Source organism: Opisthorchis viverrini (genome assembly GCF_000715545.1).
Source record: "Opisthorchis viverrini unplaced genomic scaffold opera_v5_371, whole genome shotgun sequence".
In the NCBI taxonomy this organism is placed as follows: Eukaryota; Metazoa; Platyhelminthes; class Trematoda; order Opisthorchiida; family Opisthorchiidae; genus Opisthorchis; species Opisthorchis viverrini.
The window spans coordinates 272625-288089 of record NW_008752020.1 but is presented as its reverse complement, the minus strand read 5'-3'; the positions used below and the strand labels follow the sequence as shown (position 1 = coordinate 288089).

General features: G+C 46.8%; 2 protein-coding genes across 2 annotated transcripts in view; both read left to right on the top strand.

The window, feature by feature from the left end:
* The window catches only part of T265_10396 (hypothetical protein), a gene marked incomplete at both ends in the record, with an annotated part of 8562 nt that extends 7162 nt beyond the window's left edge, over positions 1-1400 (top strand). Inside the window, one exon of the mRNA XM_009176760.1 lies at positions 1290-1400. Coding sequence (XP_009175024.1) covers positions 1290-1400 — 111 coding nt within the window. The remainder of the gene's footprint in view (positions 1-1289) is intronic.
* Positions 1401-10904: 9504 nt separating this feature from the next.
* T265_10395 (hypothetical protein) overlaps positions 10905-15465 on the top strand; it is a gene marked incomplete at both ends in the record, with an annotated part of 8103 nt that continues 3542 nt past the window's right edge. The window contains 4 exons of the mRNA XM_009176759.1: positions 10905-10986; positions 11017-11340; positions 13976-14255; positions 14583-14756. Coding sequence (XP_009175023.1) covers positions 10905-10986; positions 11017-11340; positions 13976-14255; positions 14583-14756 — 860 coding nt within the window. The remainder of the gene's footprint in view (positions 10987-11016; positions 11341-13975; positions 14256-14582; positions 14757-15465) is intronic.

Below are 15465 nucleotides of genomic sequence, written 5' to 3'. Positions count from 1 at the left end.
CACTTTTTGTAGGGAAGCTTTTGGAGCTTTTTGGAGAGAGAACTAATCGGGTTATCACCTCCTGCGCATATCCATGATTTGGTTATTATCCTTACCCTCAATGGACGGAATCACTACTTCGGTACATGGTTTTTAGCTGAAATATATTGTCAATCGTCGACCCCCTTCTTAAGGTTCGTTGGGTCCGTCGTGCCTAATCTGCATACCTCAGACATCCGTGCTTCTTTGTGCCTGGCTCCCGTGACGGCGTAAGTAGGCTTCATAAGTGTCCCGTTATTTTGCTACTCACGAATGGTGGCCAGATGCAAGTTGCACATAGAGTGAGACTCACTTCCGATTCCAGCAACGACTACCGTTTACTTGGTTGAGTCTGAGACCCCGGAATCTAGTTTGTCAGTACCGGTCAAAGTGACCATTTGCCTATTGCAGCATCACCCTGTGAATGACGAATGGACCACTTCGTTTTTCTTCGAGGCCCGCTTTCGGCTTTTCCATCAGTTTGGCCGAATTATTTAGTTTGTCGCTTCTGCAGTAGTTGCTTGAGATGTTTAGTCGGCGCACTCTAACCAGCGGGTTGGAGGTCTTTTTGAACTGCTGGATACCCAAAATGTGCCTTAGATACCAGTGATCCAAAACCCGTTCAGCCTGTATGTTTACACGGTGTCAAGTTTCATAATCTTGAGTAAAAACTTGGTGAAATGTCGCTCTGAATACATGAAGCTTCTTGCCTCAGTTTCACTTCTCTTTAAGTGTTCACAAGTTGCCTAAAGGCGTACCCTGCTTTACCCATATGTGGATCATTCTCTTTCTTCAACCTTTTCAATTAGCACAGTGAAACGGAAGTACCGGGATTCATTGGCGCGTTCAGTTGCATGATCTGTGCGAAGGTTTATTATATGAGCAGGTGCTTACCTGCAGAAGAATTCTGTCATGCTTGAGCGGAGCACCAATCCGAAGTCCTTCACGGTAATTGATTATCAATAACGGCTTGTAGAAATTCGATGTTTTCGCCAATGTGGGCGTATTAGATGTCTGAAGTTTGAACTCGGACGCCGAAGTAGCGGATCCCCGCTTCATTACTCGAACCGAATAACACTGGTGATGAAGGATATTCCTCTCTGGCACCGGAGGCGAAATGAACCTCGGGGGGTTCTTCTACTTCGCTGCTAATTACTAAGCTTTGATGAGAGCAGTGAATGGAGCCGGCACGCCATCAACATGTAGGATAGTACATGGTGACCCACTGTGGGAAGAATCAAACGCAACACGGAAGTCTTCGCAGTTCGTAGATGGTAGTTGGTGAGATGGCTCAGCGGTTAGGGAGCAAATTTACTGACCAGAAGGTTTATGGTTCGAACCCAACCTCTGCCTCTCGACGTGCCCTGTTTAGGCTTGGGTAACCTGGCAGGATTCCAGTCCTTGCGCTTCCTTCTGGTTTCATGACAGTTAGACACCGAGTGTTACAGCTGAATGCATTTTATGTTGGCAATGATCAGCTGCTGAAATTCCACCCGATCTTCCAGAAGTCGACTTGGGGTGAATATCTTGTCTTGTGTGGAGACCACTTTGACTGGATCGAGTTCGAGCATCTTACACTTTCAAAGATCTTTCGAGAAACACAGGGCAAAGGTTTTATGGGCAGTATTTTTGTGACTTCTTCACCGGTGATTTCCGTATGTCGCTTCATCACCCATCTCAGGGCCCTGGGGTGAAGTCGAAATACCCCAGTTTTGCGAGTCGAGTGGTTTCAGGTCGAGATTAGAAGGAAGACAGAATAGAAGGGCGTAATGGACGCTTTAATCGTCTAACAACGGTAGTACATGAGCTGAGTGCAAATTACCAGTTGATGATAAACTGTCATGACACCCAAATATATTGAACTGACTGCGCCTCCAAAATGATACAACACGGTTTATTTGGAGGCAAAACTATTACGAGAAAAGAGGATACAGTCATCTGGAGCTTCTCTGTTTTCGAGCCGACTAACAACCACAATTATCTCTGATGACTAAGTGTTACATATAACTCTGCACAGCTGCAATATCGATGTTTGTAAATTTCCCAACTGAAGGCTGGTGTTACTTAGAGATTGGCTGGACTATTTTATCCACCATTTCATCCCCGAATGGTCCTTTATCTCCAGTGCGCAAACGTGGTTCTATTGGTAAGTTTTCTATAGACCGCACTAAGAAGATGAAAAAGCTCTAGTGGATCGCCAACATTCAGGCTTTCTTCACGATTTCGCCTATTTTGGGTCAGTATGGAATACGGTCGGTGGTTTGTTTACCTGAATGACCCACTGAGCGATTCTGGAGTTTTCACTTTGACACTTGCAGAGTTTCTCATACCAGGTTTGTCGGTGGATGGAAGTCTGACGAACACAGTCTTCTGGCAGTCCAGGATGAGATTTGGAACAGACTTGTTCCTTAAGAAAACTTGTACCACTGTAGTGACATACCGGCATCCACCCTATGCCTTGTGATCAGATTTGTGAGCCGATGACTTCGGTTGTGGACTTTTATGGCCTCTAGTGATGTATCAGTCTGACTCTTCAGTTCACCGAAACGGAGAATACAAACAACTTCGGGGAAGTTATACTGCAAACAAGTGGATCGTTTCGTGATATGGGGTTCAACTGAACCAGAATATGAAAAGAGCTAACAGTTCAATAGGATATCAGTGAGAGGCTGAAATATAGAAACAAGGTTTTCGTATACAAGACAAATCGTGGATTTGTTCGTTTGGAAGTGGTCCTCCTAACACTCCCCTTGAAGTGCTCGATCGTGGGGTTGCTGCTCAGGGTTTAGTTACATTCGTATGACAGGTCTTCGTATTCGCTCGGTCCGTCTTCTAGGTACGCAACTTTTGAAAATTGCTGGTTTATTCATCGGTTCTGGTGATTTTGGCTTTTGAGCTAGTTCAAATGTGTGGAGAAGAATCTGCAGTGGAAGAACAGGACCGAATGTAGCTGTCGCTGGGAGATAGGAAGAGCATAGCTGATTGTCATGATGGACCCAGATGGAGGAGCCTACATGTACCTCATAAACGATTTTTCCAGCCCGGCGTATAATTATACCTTGTGTCCATCTTTCCACACGATAGCTAGCACAGATTAGCCGGGTATAGATATGTTACTTACAGCACCGTGATTTCGGTTGAACTGAACTTCCATATTTATGTTTCCACCAGTTGGCGAATGTGGTGTTGGACGGATGGCGTCAACCGGTAAACGAATCTTCTAGTTCATAAGTACATCCGCTGGGGACTTGCCGTGTGGAGCGTTAACATTTGGTGTCGCCCTGTAACTCAGCAGAAATGTCTCGATGGTTCCCAGTGTATTCCCCTCCTTCTTGAGTTTTAAGAGTGTGCGGTTGACCGTTTGATTTAGGATGGAACGGTGGTGGTCGCACATTTTGTATGCTATTTTCTTGACAGAAAGCGGAAAATTCAGCATACGTGAATGCACTTCCGTTATCAGAGACAATGGTTTTCGGAACTCCAAAGTGGCCGAACACGTGTTGCAATTTTGAAATGGTAGCACAAGCAGTAACATGATTCTTGTTAAACAGTTTTGACCATTTGCTGTAGGCGAGATGGCTCAGTTGTTAGAGTGCGAATTTACCGAGTGGAATGTCCGTATTACAAACCCGACCTCTGCATCTCGGCTTCTCCTGTCTAGGCTTGAGCAGCCTGACATTATCTCAGCCCTCGTTCTTCCTTCGGGTGGCATGGCAACTAGGCACCGAAGGAGTGCTACGATTATGATTATCATTTTATGTATCTATCGGGATCAGATGTTGATAGTCATTGACCGGTCCCGCAAAATCAACATGCAGTCGTGACCATGGAGTTTCTGGAACGGGCCACGAACATAATTCTGTTTTCCGTGGGGATTTTTCTGATGGTTGGCACTTTGAACACTTGCGTACAAGTTCTAACTGCCCACCCATGTTCGGCCAGCAGGGATAACTACATGTTAGCGAGTTCTTGGGGTTGATACCGGGATGTATAGAGTGAAATTTTTCAAGGACATCCCTCTGTAATTCCGGGGCAAATCACCCGTTCTGTGAAGAATATGCAACCACCAACCTCGGAAAGTGAGAATCGACGTTGGTAGAACGGTTGAAGTTGTTTATCGAAACATACTGAATGCTAGTGTGTACGGTTCAGTTTGATTACTTTTTGAATTAACGGATCACGAGCAGTGGCGTTGTGAACTGGGAGTTTACGGATTATAGTTGAGAGCACTGCGTTAACCTCTAATTCTATCGTTATTGCGGCAGCAACAGCGTCCTCGAGTTGTTGACGTTGAGAATCCATGATTTTTGATAATGCACCAGCTTGATCAATAGCATAAGTATAATGGTATATAAAGGACAAACCGCAGCCAAAAAGCATTGTAGTGCAACGTTGCAAACGGTTTGCTGTGTAAACAGGGATGCCTTTCTTCGATCCGGAAACGCCGGGGTATCATCATCATTGTCAGCTGTGATAACTGCATACTTGTACAGCGGTTGTAGCTGCCGCAGTATCGTTCGTGGATGATTTGGGGAGGTGGGGTAAGTAGCTCCGCATTGGAGGCGGGAGCTGATAAGTTATTTTGTAAATACAGTGCTGTAGGTGGACTGTCAAGTGGGGGAATTGGGAGGGAGCGGCTTATTGTCACTGATGAGCGTAGAATGACGTCCATAGGGCATTTTATGAACCCTAAGTGTGGGCGCCCTGACAGTAACCTAGCCTACGTACGACTAGGAATGCTATCATGCCAAATCATCCGTCGCATTGTGCCAGCGGCGGGGTCGCCTTATTTTCTGCATGCAGCGATGGGGAGCGGAAAAATGCTACCGCCGACGCCTATCTTCTACACTTTCACGTGTACTTACACTCCATCCCACTCAAATGTGAATTCCATCTCTGCAGGTCCCAGCGTTAGCACTGACCATTTTTTCACCACGCATCACGCTCGATTGCAGCTTTTGTGCGTTCGCATTCTGTAACAACCCTAGACGATTCGAACGTAGTTTTCATACGCCGAAAGTCAGTCTACTTAGCTGCGTTTGGGGTTCGCACAATAAAACAAGCAGGACAACAAATGACTTTTGCTTCTATTCATGCATCATTAGTGGTGTGTTCAGTGACAGCGTGTCCAGGAGCGTGACCTTACACTTTGTGGGTGCTAAGCGCATACCAAGGGAAGGGATGATTTTGGTCAGTTCATTCAAGAATACCTCTGTCTTCTCTCTTATAAGACGAGAACGATGCCGTCTACATATTCAAGATGGTCAAGAGTTTATTCAGAGACTACTTGAACACCGGGGTTTCGGAGACGTTCCAACATTCGTTTCATTATTTCATCGGTCACGAAATCAAATAGGAATGGAGAGAGTGGACATCACTGACCTACACCGACTTCTGTACGGAAACTTTTTGAGAGCTTTTTGTATACTCTCACACGTCCGGAAGTCGGAGAATACAAACTTTCGGTGCATCCCTTGATGGGCAAGCCTGTTAAGATAGGTAGGTTCAGCGGTGCTGAGGCTGATCTTCTTGGTTTGGGGACGAGACTCACAGACAGTTTAAAACGTTCATCAGAAGTGCGTACTTATCATAGACTTTTTTGACAGTGGCAGTTTCTGGGTCAGTGGAAGTCGCTTGAATACATGCTGCCTACTAAAGAACCATCCCCGAATCCACATAGACCACATTACCCTCAGATACCGGTGGCTAGGGTCGAGAAATTCCTGCCACCCATTTCGGAATAGCAGCGTGGACTCCGATCGTGTGTTTGTCTGCTTCTACTATCCATAGAGATTTCAGGGCCACCCAAAACGTCAACAACTCGTTCAGTTATTGAGAAGCTCGTGGACTTAGAAATCGGATATGCCTGTCAAAACAGCATCCTCAAAAGCCTGTCTTCCTGTCTGTTGTTAATGATCGCTGAAGAAAGCGCGTTCAGCTGTAGCCCCCTTCCGGTGCCTAGCTGCCATGCCATCCGAAGGAAGCACAAGGGCTGGGATACTGCAAGGTTGCCCAAGCCTAGACAGGGGAAGTCGAGAGGCGGAGGTCGGATTCGAACCACAGACCTTCTGGTCAGTAAATTCGCGCTCTAACAACTTGGGCCACCTCGCCCCCATGATCGCTGAAGACAGACAGGCAAATCCCCAAACAGTTCCGCTATTTCCAGTCGCGGTACTACCCAGCCAATCTCATCTAGCCAATGGATCCTTGAGATGGCCGTGGCTTAGCTGAGGGTCCGACAAATGACTCCCGCCGCTTCCAACCATAACCCACCTCGACACATTTGCCGACGCCTGGTAAAGCGGCGTCCGCGCAGACCGGTGGGTTCGATTGACCGAAGAAGTAGAAGTGCAAATGCTGGACATTCAGGCGAGTTTTTTCTCTTGACTCGTTCGATTGATCTTCAGAAGCCTCTTGTCAGTGAGACTACCATAAAATGAAATTCCTCTGCGATATACAGCTGAGAGGGTTTGGAATACTTCAAACATGGATTCATTTGGTTACATGCTACTTCCAGTCCTAACTGTTGGCTTTGATTGTGAATATGGCGCATCCTNTCCTGACTGTTGGCTTTGATTGTGAATATGGCGCATCCTCAACCTCAGAAGTTTCCTGTTGTTCATGGCCTCGGGTGCTTTCGCCCTGCTCTGTTCAAGAACTGTAAATTGCTTAGCTAATGTCTATCTAGCGCATTTGTGTCTATTTGGGAAGAGGAAACTGCCCGATGTATAGTGGTATTCATCGTTGTGCTGGAGAACTATCGTTTTTTTGATGTCAATGGGCTGAATAAGTCACTTTCGTTAGACTGTATTGATCGACGTGTAAGTCTTAGCGAATAAGTCTTAGCATTTGATTGGTTCCGTAATTTTCTCATCTAGAAGGTCCTATGACAACAATTTTTCAAGACTTGAGGATCATCATATCAAAGACAGCAACATCAGTGCTGGAACTGATGCTTCACTGCCGTACAACCATAAGGGTGAGGGAGGAGACCCAGTGCTGGCCTATGTCAAGCATTCTGAGGTGCCTGCACCTCCAACCGCTCAATCAGACAATCTGGAAAGAAACTGACCGCACGAACGCCACTGACATCGATTAGCCGCCATTTCTTGCAACGTCTCCAGCCAAGCACAGATGGGTTCACGCGACCCTATCCTGGAAGGCGCACAACACCCAAACTCTTCGTGATCTCTTTCACGCCTTTCTGCCAAGTCATGTGCTGTCCACATCGCGGTAAGACTTGAGGAGCATGCTTACTGCTTCTCCGATACACATGCTCCAATTCGGTGCTTGGTGGTAGCGGCCGTTTGCGCGAGGAGTTCGATCAATCTATTTGTTGTCAAAATTGACCGCATGGTTGCCCGTTTTACCGGAAATTTTCGAGGATGAGGTGTATCTCAAAGGCGCTATTTTTATCACTTTGTTTCGCTCTCTGAAAACATTCTGCACTATTTGTTCATGTGAAGACAGCGTACCGAGAAAAAAGGAGAGGATGTCACGAAATGTGTTCGCGATAATTAGCAACCGTGCTTTTTTCTGGTGTTTAGTTTAGGTTCAGAAATTGTAACACCACCTACACTTTTTATGCGGTGTTTGTAATGCACTACTCATAAGGTCGTTGAATATTCGTCGGCAGCCCACGACCGGTTCCGCCCTTCTTGGGTCTCATCAGGTAGGCGCAGTCCCCGAGTTTCCGTCAACCTTATGTTCTACTTGAAACCAAATTGCACGAAATAAGCGAAATACACTCATCTGCAAACTAATTTGATTTTTTTCTAGAGACTCATTTGGAACCCGGCTAACTCTCTCGTTTGTTATGTTTCCTGGCTGTGCTTCGAGGATGCACTGAAAGTAACCTAGAATCTTCCGTGCTCTGTGTTTTCATTCGTAAACAAATGCAGAAACGTGATTGTTGGAAGCCAACGCAGTTCAGAATGTCCACCAGTGTGCGATATGAATGGGTCTTTTAACTGCAATGTTTGGAGCGTGCGGGTTGCAGGTGAAGTGTTCAGGTTTCATGATCCAGCACGCACTGAAAGACAGGTTGATTAAGTTGTAATGATACAAAGTTTGCTACCTGAGTGGTGTGTGGGAAAGCAGTGCCGATGAAGGCAGAGTTCCCTTGTGTAATTCACCTCTGCGCCTACATGATGAGCCCCAAGAAGGGCGAAGCCAGTCGTGGGCTGTCGAAGAATTTTCAGCAACCTTATGAGTAGTGCATCGCCAATTACCTCTCCTTTTTTTAGCTCTCATTCTTTATTTTTATTCGCTTATTCGTGCAAGTTCCCATTACCGCCAATGTTTCCGGTTGCGTACTATCCTATCTGTTTTGTTGCGACCAAGAAGCATCAGTGTCAACGCTGATGTTGCTGGCTCTGATGGTGATGGCGATCGTCCTGTTATGAGGCTATCCTCCTTCCATAGTGCTACAGACTCCGGCTTTCTTAAAACGCTTTTTTTAAAATCAATCCTGATATAGCGTTTCTCAGCGTTTGAAGGATGCAAACTAAGCCATCGGTGGACGAAGGTGATACCACTTCTGGCATCTAGACTTCTCTGAATTGGTAATCAGCGGTTATTTTTCAAGGTTCTACCCTACGATCAATACTAAACTGGATTTTCCGGACAACTGCGTCCGAATTAGCACTCTATTTGTGCCCTTGTTGTGGATTCGCTACCTCAATCAACTTCGCTGTCCTTTTCTAAGACTGAGAACTTCATCACCGGAGTCTGTGACGCCCTTTCTGTGGGCTGAGGTCGATGAGGCCATTAGTGGCTCTGTTTTAAACAAGGACCTGCTTTTCTTTGTTAGCCTCGTCCTTATACGCTTCGTTTTCTTTGCTTTTCTCACTGACTTTTCTATGCAGATCGATGTTTGTTTGGTTTATGTAAATAGCTTTCCGCTGAACATCCTTCTTGTGTGTGTGAGTCGATCGACTTCTCAGTTGAATCAACACCATTCTGTACGTGTGCCATTTTGCGGTTAGGTATCAACGGCTTAGCTCGTGTGCCCAGCAATGGCATTATTTTATCCTTTCACTGGTTACGCGAGCTGTTTTATTCTCCCCCCTCGTTCAGACTGCCCGTTCATCTTCCTCTCAGAAGAACAGTACTGTCAGTAAACCCCCAACCATGCCTGAGGCCATGAATCACACACCGTGTGGACTCACAGAGAACAGTGGGAACTCACATGATACATCAGCTACGCCGAACCATTCCAACGGCGGACGACTGTCGACATCGTCTCAGCGTTCCGCTGGTAGGCGGCCGTGGAAAGACCAGCCAAACATTGGCAAATACAAACTGATTCGTACGTTGGGTCGGGGAAATTTCGCCAAAGTCAAGTTGGCTGAACACGTATCCACTGGACAACAGGTAAACCACCGACGCGGAAGTCGCACTGCTGTTCCTTTTTATCTCTCTCTCTTCATTTTGTCACGTCTTAGTTCAAATAGTTTCGGTGCATGTCGCGGCAAAATAGACTCCCACTAGGTATAGTTTAGTGTTCATCAAATACACGCTTCGAAAGACAAGCTGTGGCATGCATGTGTAGTTCAACATCCCAACCGCCATCCTAGTTAGTCTGCTCGTCGTTACGTCTGATCACCTGGGGCTTTCCGATCAAGCGCTGCCGCGAATCCAAAACGCTAATTCATGCTCTTGATCTGTCAGGTGGGAAACTGCTGCTTCCCTGGATGGAGACCCCGGGTCTCGAATCACCAGTGGTTGATGACACTGGCGGAAATAGCCCCAATCGCGCAGTCAGTGGCGCCCGTGCATCAAAGCTATTGCATTCAATGCATAGCTGCCCCAAAGAAACTGAACCTGCCTTCGCCTCCAAGGCTTGGTTTTGTATTCCACTTTCCCGTTTTCCGGTGGTCGAAACTGTAGCAGCTGGAACCAATGTGCCTATGGTACACGGTTTATGGCTGATGAATTGATTGAATTGATTGACGCAAGCCTTTATTCACTGACATGTATGTACCAGTCAGTCAGTTAGTGACTTACGGACATTTTTAGCCATCAGCTTTTGTGGGAGGTGCTTGATTGTTGTGTCCGTTGCAGGTTGGTTCATGAATTCTAACTAAAGAAACTCAGCAGCTTCGAGATCTTGACGTGGATGCAGGCACACTTATCCTTGTTGTTGTTTTTCCCGATTACCCCACTTTTCGACATCAACTGAGCTTCATTGGGAACTAAATCAACGTCTCTTGTCAATTATTTGTGAGCAAGGTGGGAAGGCCATAAATATTCTTTCGTATTTCATCGACAACCGAATTGGTGGTTTCGTTGTTGCTCATAAGGAAGTCATGTGACCCCTGTTTAGCTCCAGCTGACGCCTACCTTGTTATTTTGTCCAAAATAGGTTTGTTGTTGACGCTAGTGCGGTCACGTTTCCACAGCAGTTTCATTCTGTTCAATCGTTTTGCGTTTATGAATATTTGTCACGCGAACCGCTTGCTGCGGCGCAAAGCCAAAAAGAAACTGCCCAACACACAGGATAACCAATCCCTATTTTTGAAGTTTGGGGGCTGTTCTCGTAATGCGGGGCTCGATATCCTTATTAGTCGCAAGGTCCGTGGTTCCAACCCAAACCCGCTTTCTCGACTACTCCTGTCTAGGCTTGGGTAACACAGTATCTCGGCACCCGTGCTTCTTTCGGGTTGCGTGGCAGCTAGGTACCAAAAGAGTGTTACAGCTGAATGATTTTTACACAATACGACCTTTCCGGAAGTCTTAGTCATTGGTAAAAATATCTGACAATGTTTGATGATACATCTCCACGAGTAATAGGGGTGGTCTCTCTTCGACCAGACTTGTTTTACAGACCGTGATAATTGCATGCAAAATCGCAAAGTCGCACAAAACTGCCTTTTTTGAACAAAATGCTCGGTGATGTATGGGGTTTTGAGCGCATAGCGCCAATGTCGCCAATGGTTTACTTAATTCGTAGGTGCAACATACAACGTATGTAGTTAGATGCTTAACAAAATCTAGCGTTCAGACGCCCAAGGAACTTAACGAAACCTGTTGTACTTCAGTCACGACCTTTGGTTAGTCACATCAGCGGTGGTTCAGCTAGAGCACCCTTTCGGTGCCTAACTGCCATGCCACCCGAAGGTTGCACGAGGGCTGAGATTCTGCCAGGTTGCCCAAGCCTAGACACGGGAGGTCGAGAGGCAGCGGTCGGGTTCGAACCACGGACCTTCCGGTCAGTAAATTCGCGCTCTAACCACTTGGGCCATCTCGCCCGCAATCACATCGGAAGTGGCTTGACACACCTTGGTAAAGCTGTTTCCAACTCCCCGCTTATCCTACCGCGTTAGCAAAGTTCCAACAACTTTTCCAGAGAACTTTTTCATTTGTTGCTTCGACGCGGCATCGATTTATGGCTTAAAGGACGCGTTCGCCATATTTCTATGCCGATTTAAGGATACTGACAGACTGAGTGTTGTTTTCATTACCGAACAACCAACCAACAAAGTCCTTAATTGTTGTCAGTTAGATTACAAACGTTTCTTCACTAATCGAAATTGCATCGTCAGCACCGGACTGACGATGTCACCTCGATCATTGATGGAGCGTTTGCAATCCAACAATGAAGCTTGCAAACAGACCGACAGCCAAGCAACGCACCCGAGCTACCTATATCCCCCAACATCGCAACCAATGTCTTTATATGGCGCTCGACAGAGGGCGAATACCGTTCCCCATAGGGGTGGTTCTGATGGGCGCCCAACTACGGGTGCCTAAACATCGGCCTCCTCGTGCATTCAGGATCAGATTGAAAACGATAATCCAGAGGTCAGCTACTGATGTGGGGTAGCTGTTAGCTTACCACGACCCTAAAAGGACGATTGTTCTCGGCTAGGGACTCTTTTGGGGCCATAAACCACTGGCGCAAGTGTTCACGTGTCTACAAGTTGACCGTCCATGTTGTTCATCTTGGTGTTCCTTGATTTTATTTCTTACGTTATGGCACACATTGTACCAAGCTGGGTGGGGTAATGTGTCTTAGCTATTCTCATATGACCAGGAGAGTTTTCACAATCTGCACGATCCCTCCTCTCCGTGGGGTGTTCGTTATTACGTTGAAATGACCGCGGTTGAATGCTTTTAGTCGCACTGAATCCGACCTTATTCAGTGGTCACAGAACCCGATTTCTCTGATAAAGTGGGACTCATATCCTTGGTCATCCCTCCCTTTTTCGCGCTGCACAGCGACCTTAAAGCATTGTCATTCCTCCCTTGCAATACTCCTTGTTGGTTCTCCCGCGGTATTGTGGCAGCTAAATTCATCTTCTGCTGTCCTAATAAATATTCACGAAACGTCAGCCGTCGTCCGCGTTCTGGTCGCAGTCACCCAGCTTCTGATTGGTGGGCGCGGACTGTGGTTGCACGGACGCACGCGCCTGGCCGGTTGCACACACTCACGCAGTCACTAGAACGTGGCTACCATCAATCGATGGCTCTTCGCTCTTGTTCATGTTCTGTGTGTGATCCGCCAAGACGTGTCAGCTGACGCAGTAGAGATATGCCAACTTTGTGCGCCCCATCAACGCCTTTGTCCTACGCAATTCAATTATTGGACTGTATTGGAGATTTTCAGGTTGTGCTTGATCGTTCATTCTGGATTTCGGCCACCCAATTTGTAAGTATGATAAAAGACAAGTCTCGTGATCCTGTGAGCTGAACAGTCAAGTATGTGGGTGACTGGGTAGCCACAACAGAACATCCTATGATTGATCTTCACTGATACATCAGATCAGCGAATTAACTGCCATGGATATAATGACGACGGGAAACGCGGAGACACTCGGTTTTGACTGGCCTGCATCCGCCTCGTATCCGGTTCGCTGCACTCGGTCAGTTGATGTGATCAGCGTGAATCGCACGATAAACAATCCTGCTGCAGATATCAGTTGTTTTTTTTTCTTAAATTAAGAGATCAATGAAGACTGCAAGCTTTTTAACCACCGTATTCAGTGTATGGTTGGAGATCAGGATCACATGACCTAACCATTCCGGCTGCAGACTACCTTTCCCGCACGATCGATTTTTCTGGTGATGAATGTGTCCTCGAGAAATCAGTCGGTAGTCGCGTGAGGTAGCTCAGGATGAAAAGGTTTAAACCCAGCCCCGAATTTTCGGTCACTCGTATCTTATTTTGGCATAACTCCTGCATACCGAATCGACACCACGACCGGACCAGTCGATTTCTTTTCGTTCGAGTACTCAAGGTTAAGCATCAGTTTACCGACCGCAAGGCAATTTATACCGCTCTAAACGGACTGCCTTTTTTGAACATGGGAGTTCTAAGGATGCATTCGTCAGCGGAGTAAGGCCGGAACATGGAAATTCATTTCCCAAATCAACTCATGGTTTTCTTCTGGCCTTCGTTTTCCAGTGTCGATTCCACTGGGATCGGCTGGTACGGTTGTCCTTTCTGTCATCCTCCTCATGCGAGGTTACCTCTAAACGATAAGGAAGATTTCTGCTTGTTCGATTCGTCTTCGCTCTCCAGTTGTCATTTTCACCGTTGTATGTGAATAAGAAGACGACCAGTTTCATCTCTCTTCGGGTGAGCGTAGAGGACTGGAACATATGATGCGCAACTCATGGATCGCAACCCAAATGCAGGGGGAGATTGTTAAGGCGCTTCCTCCACTCTGTGGTTATCCAATGCCTGTCGCATTGCTGTTACTGCTTGCTCAAGAGGCCGGTCACTCAACCTAAACTGATGGCTAACTACGTCAGGCCAGTATGAGTCTGGTTCTGAGTGACACCATGACTTGCTCATCATGCGGGTGAGGTGGCTCAATGGTTAGAGCGCAAATTCACTGACCGAAAGGTTCGAGGTTCGAACCCGATCTCTGCTTCTCGATTTCCTCTGTCTAGGCTTGGGCAACCTGGTAGTATCGCAGTCCTCGTGCTTTCTCCGAGTGGCATCTTTCAGCTGTAGCACCCTTTCGGTGCCTAGCGGCCATGCCACCCGAAGGAAGCACGAGGACTGCGATACTACCAGGTTGCCCAAGCCTAAACAGGGGAAGTCGAGTGGCAGAGGTCGGGTTAGGACCACGGACCTTCCGGTCAGTAGACTCGCGTTCTAACCACTTGATCCATCCCGCCTCACCCCTTCGAGTGGCATGGCAGCCAGGCATCGAAGGGGTGTTACAGCTGAACGACTGTTATTATCTACTTCGTCTGTGGAAACCACCCAACGCTACACGCGTTGCGTTGACTTATTCATTTGTCGCACATATTGGGTTATCCTTCCCTGAGTCCCCTTCGAACTGGCGTAACCCAAGAATTGGACCAATTATGGTACGGTGGGTGGGTAACGCACTAGCACCCTTTATGTGCTTGGTAGGTCATACCACAACATGGGATTCTTAACTATCGTCCACGGCGTTACTGCTGTCTGTTCCTACTCAAGCTGTATGGGTAGCTGAAATTGGGACACTTCGGATGTTTCCGATTGGTCAGGCCCAGGTCTATCCCTATGTCATCCTTCTTTTCACTATGAGACTTTGTCTAACTAAGTTGATATGATTGTACGACAGTTGCGATACGGCTCAGTTGTTAGAGCGCGAATCTACTGACCGGAAGGTCCGTGATTCGAACCTGACCTCCGCCTCTGAGCCTCCCGTGTCTAGGCTTGGGCAACCTGACAGTATCCCAGCCCTCATGTTTGGTGACATGGCAGTTAGGCACCTAAAGGGTGTTACAACTGAACGGTTTTTTAACGCTCTCATCATGCGTTTGTCCATTCCAGGTTGCCGTCAAGGTCATCGATAAGACGGAACTCAATCGAGCTAGCCTACAAAAGGTGAGCACATGATATTTTATCGTCACGAATTTCATGATTTCATTGAGTGAGTTGTTTGAACGCTCGAAAGAAGGTGTCTGAGGGATTAGGTCTCTACTGTGTATTGTACAAGTTTGAATAAAGCCGAAATGGCCCAATCAGATGATTTGTCTTGTAGTATGCACTATCACGGAAGGAGCTCTTATCCCCGCACACATACACATACATTCGTGCCTATTGTCTCGCCAGTGTTTTTTCTAGTTTGAGTGATGTATTGTTGAAATGAGGCGATTTGTATTGTTGACATTTTGTCCGTTTCCCGTGTCTGGTTTATATCATAGCTCACCCCACCCATACACAGGATATTTTCAATGGAAATTTTGTCCTTTTTGTGAAACTAATCTATACTGACGTGTCGAGAAGCACTGTACAACAGTATTATACTCAGGGGGCGAGATGGCTGAAGTAGTTAGAGCACGAATTTACTGACCGGAAGGTTCGAACCCGACCTGTGCATCTCGACTTCTCCTGTCTAGGCTTGGGCAACTTGACAGTATCCCAGCTCTCGTGCTTCCATCGGGTGGCATAGCAGCTGGGTACCGAAAGGGTTCTACAGACGAACGATTATTTATTTATTT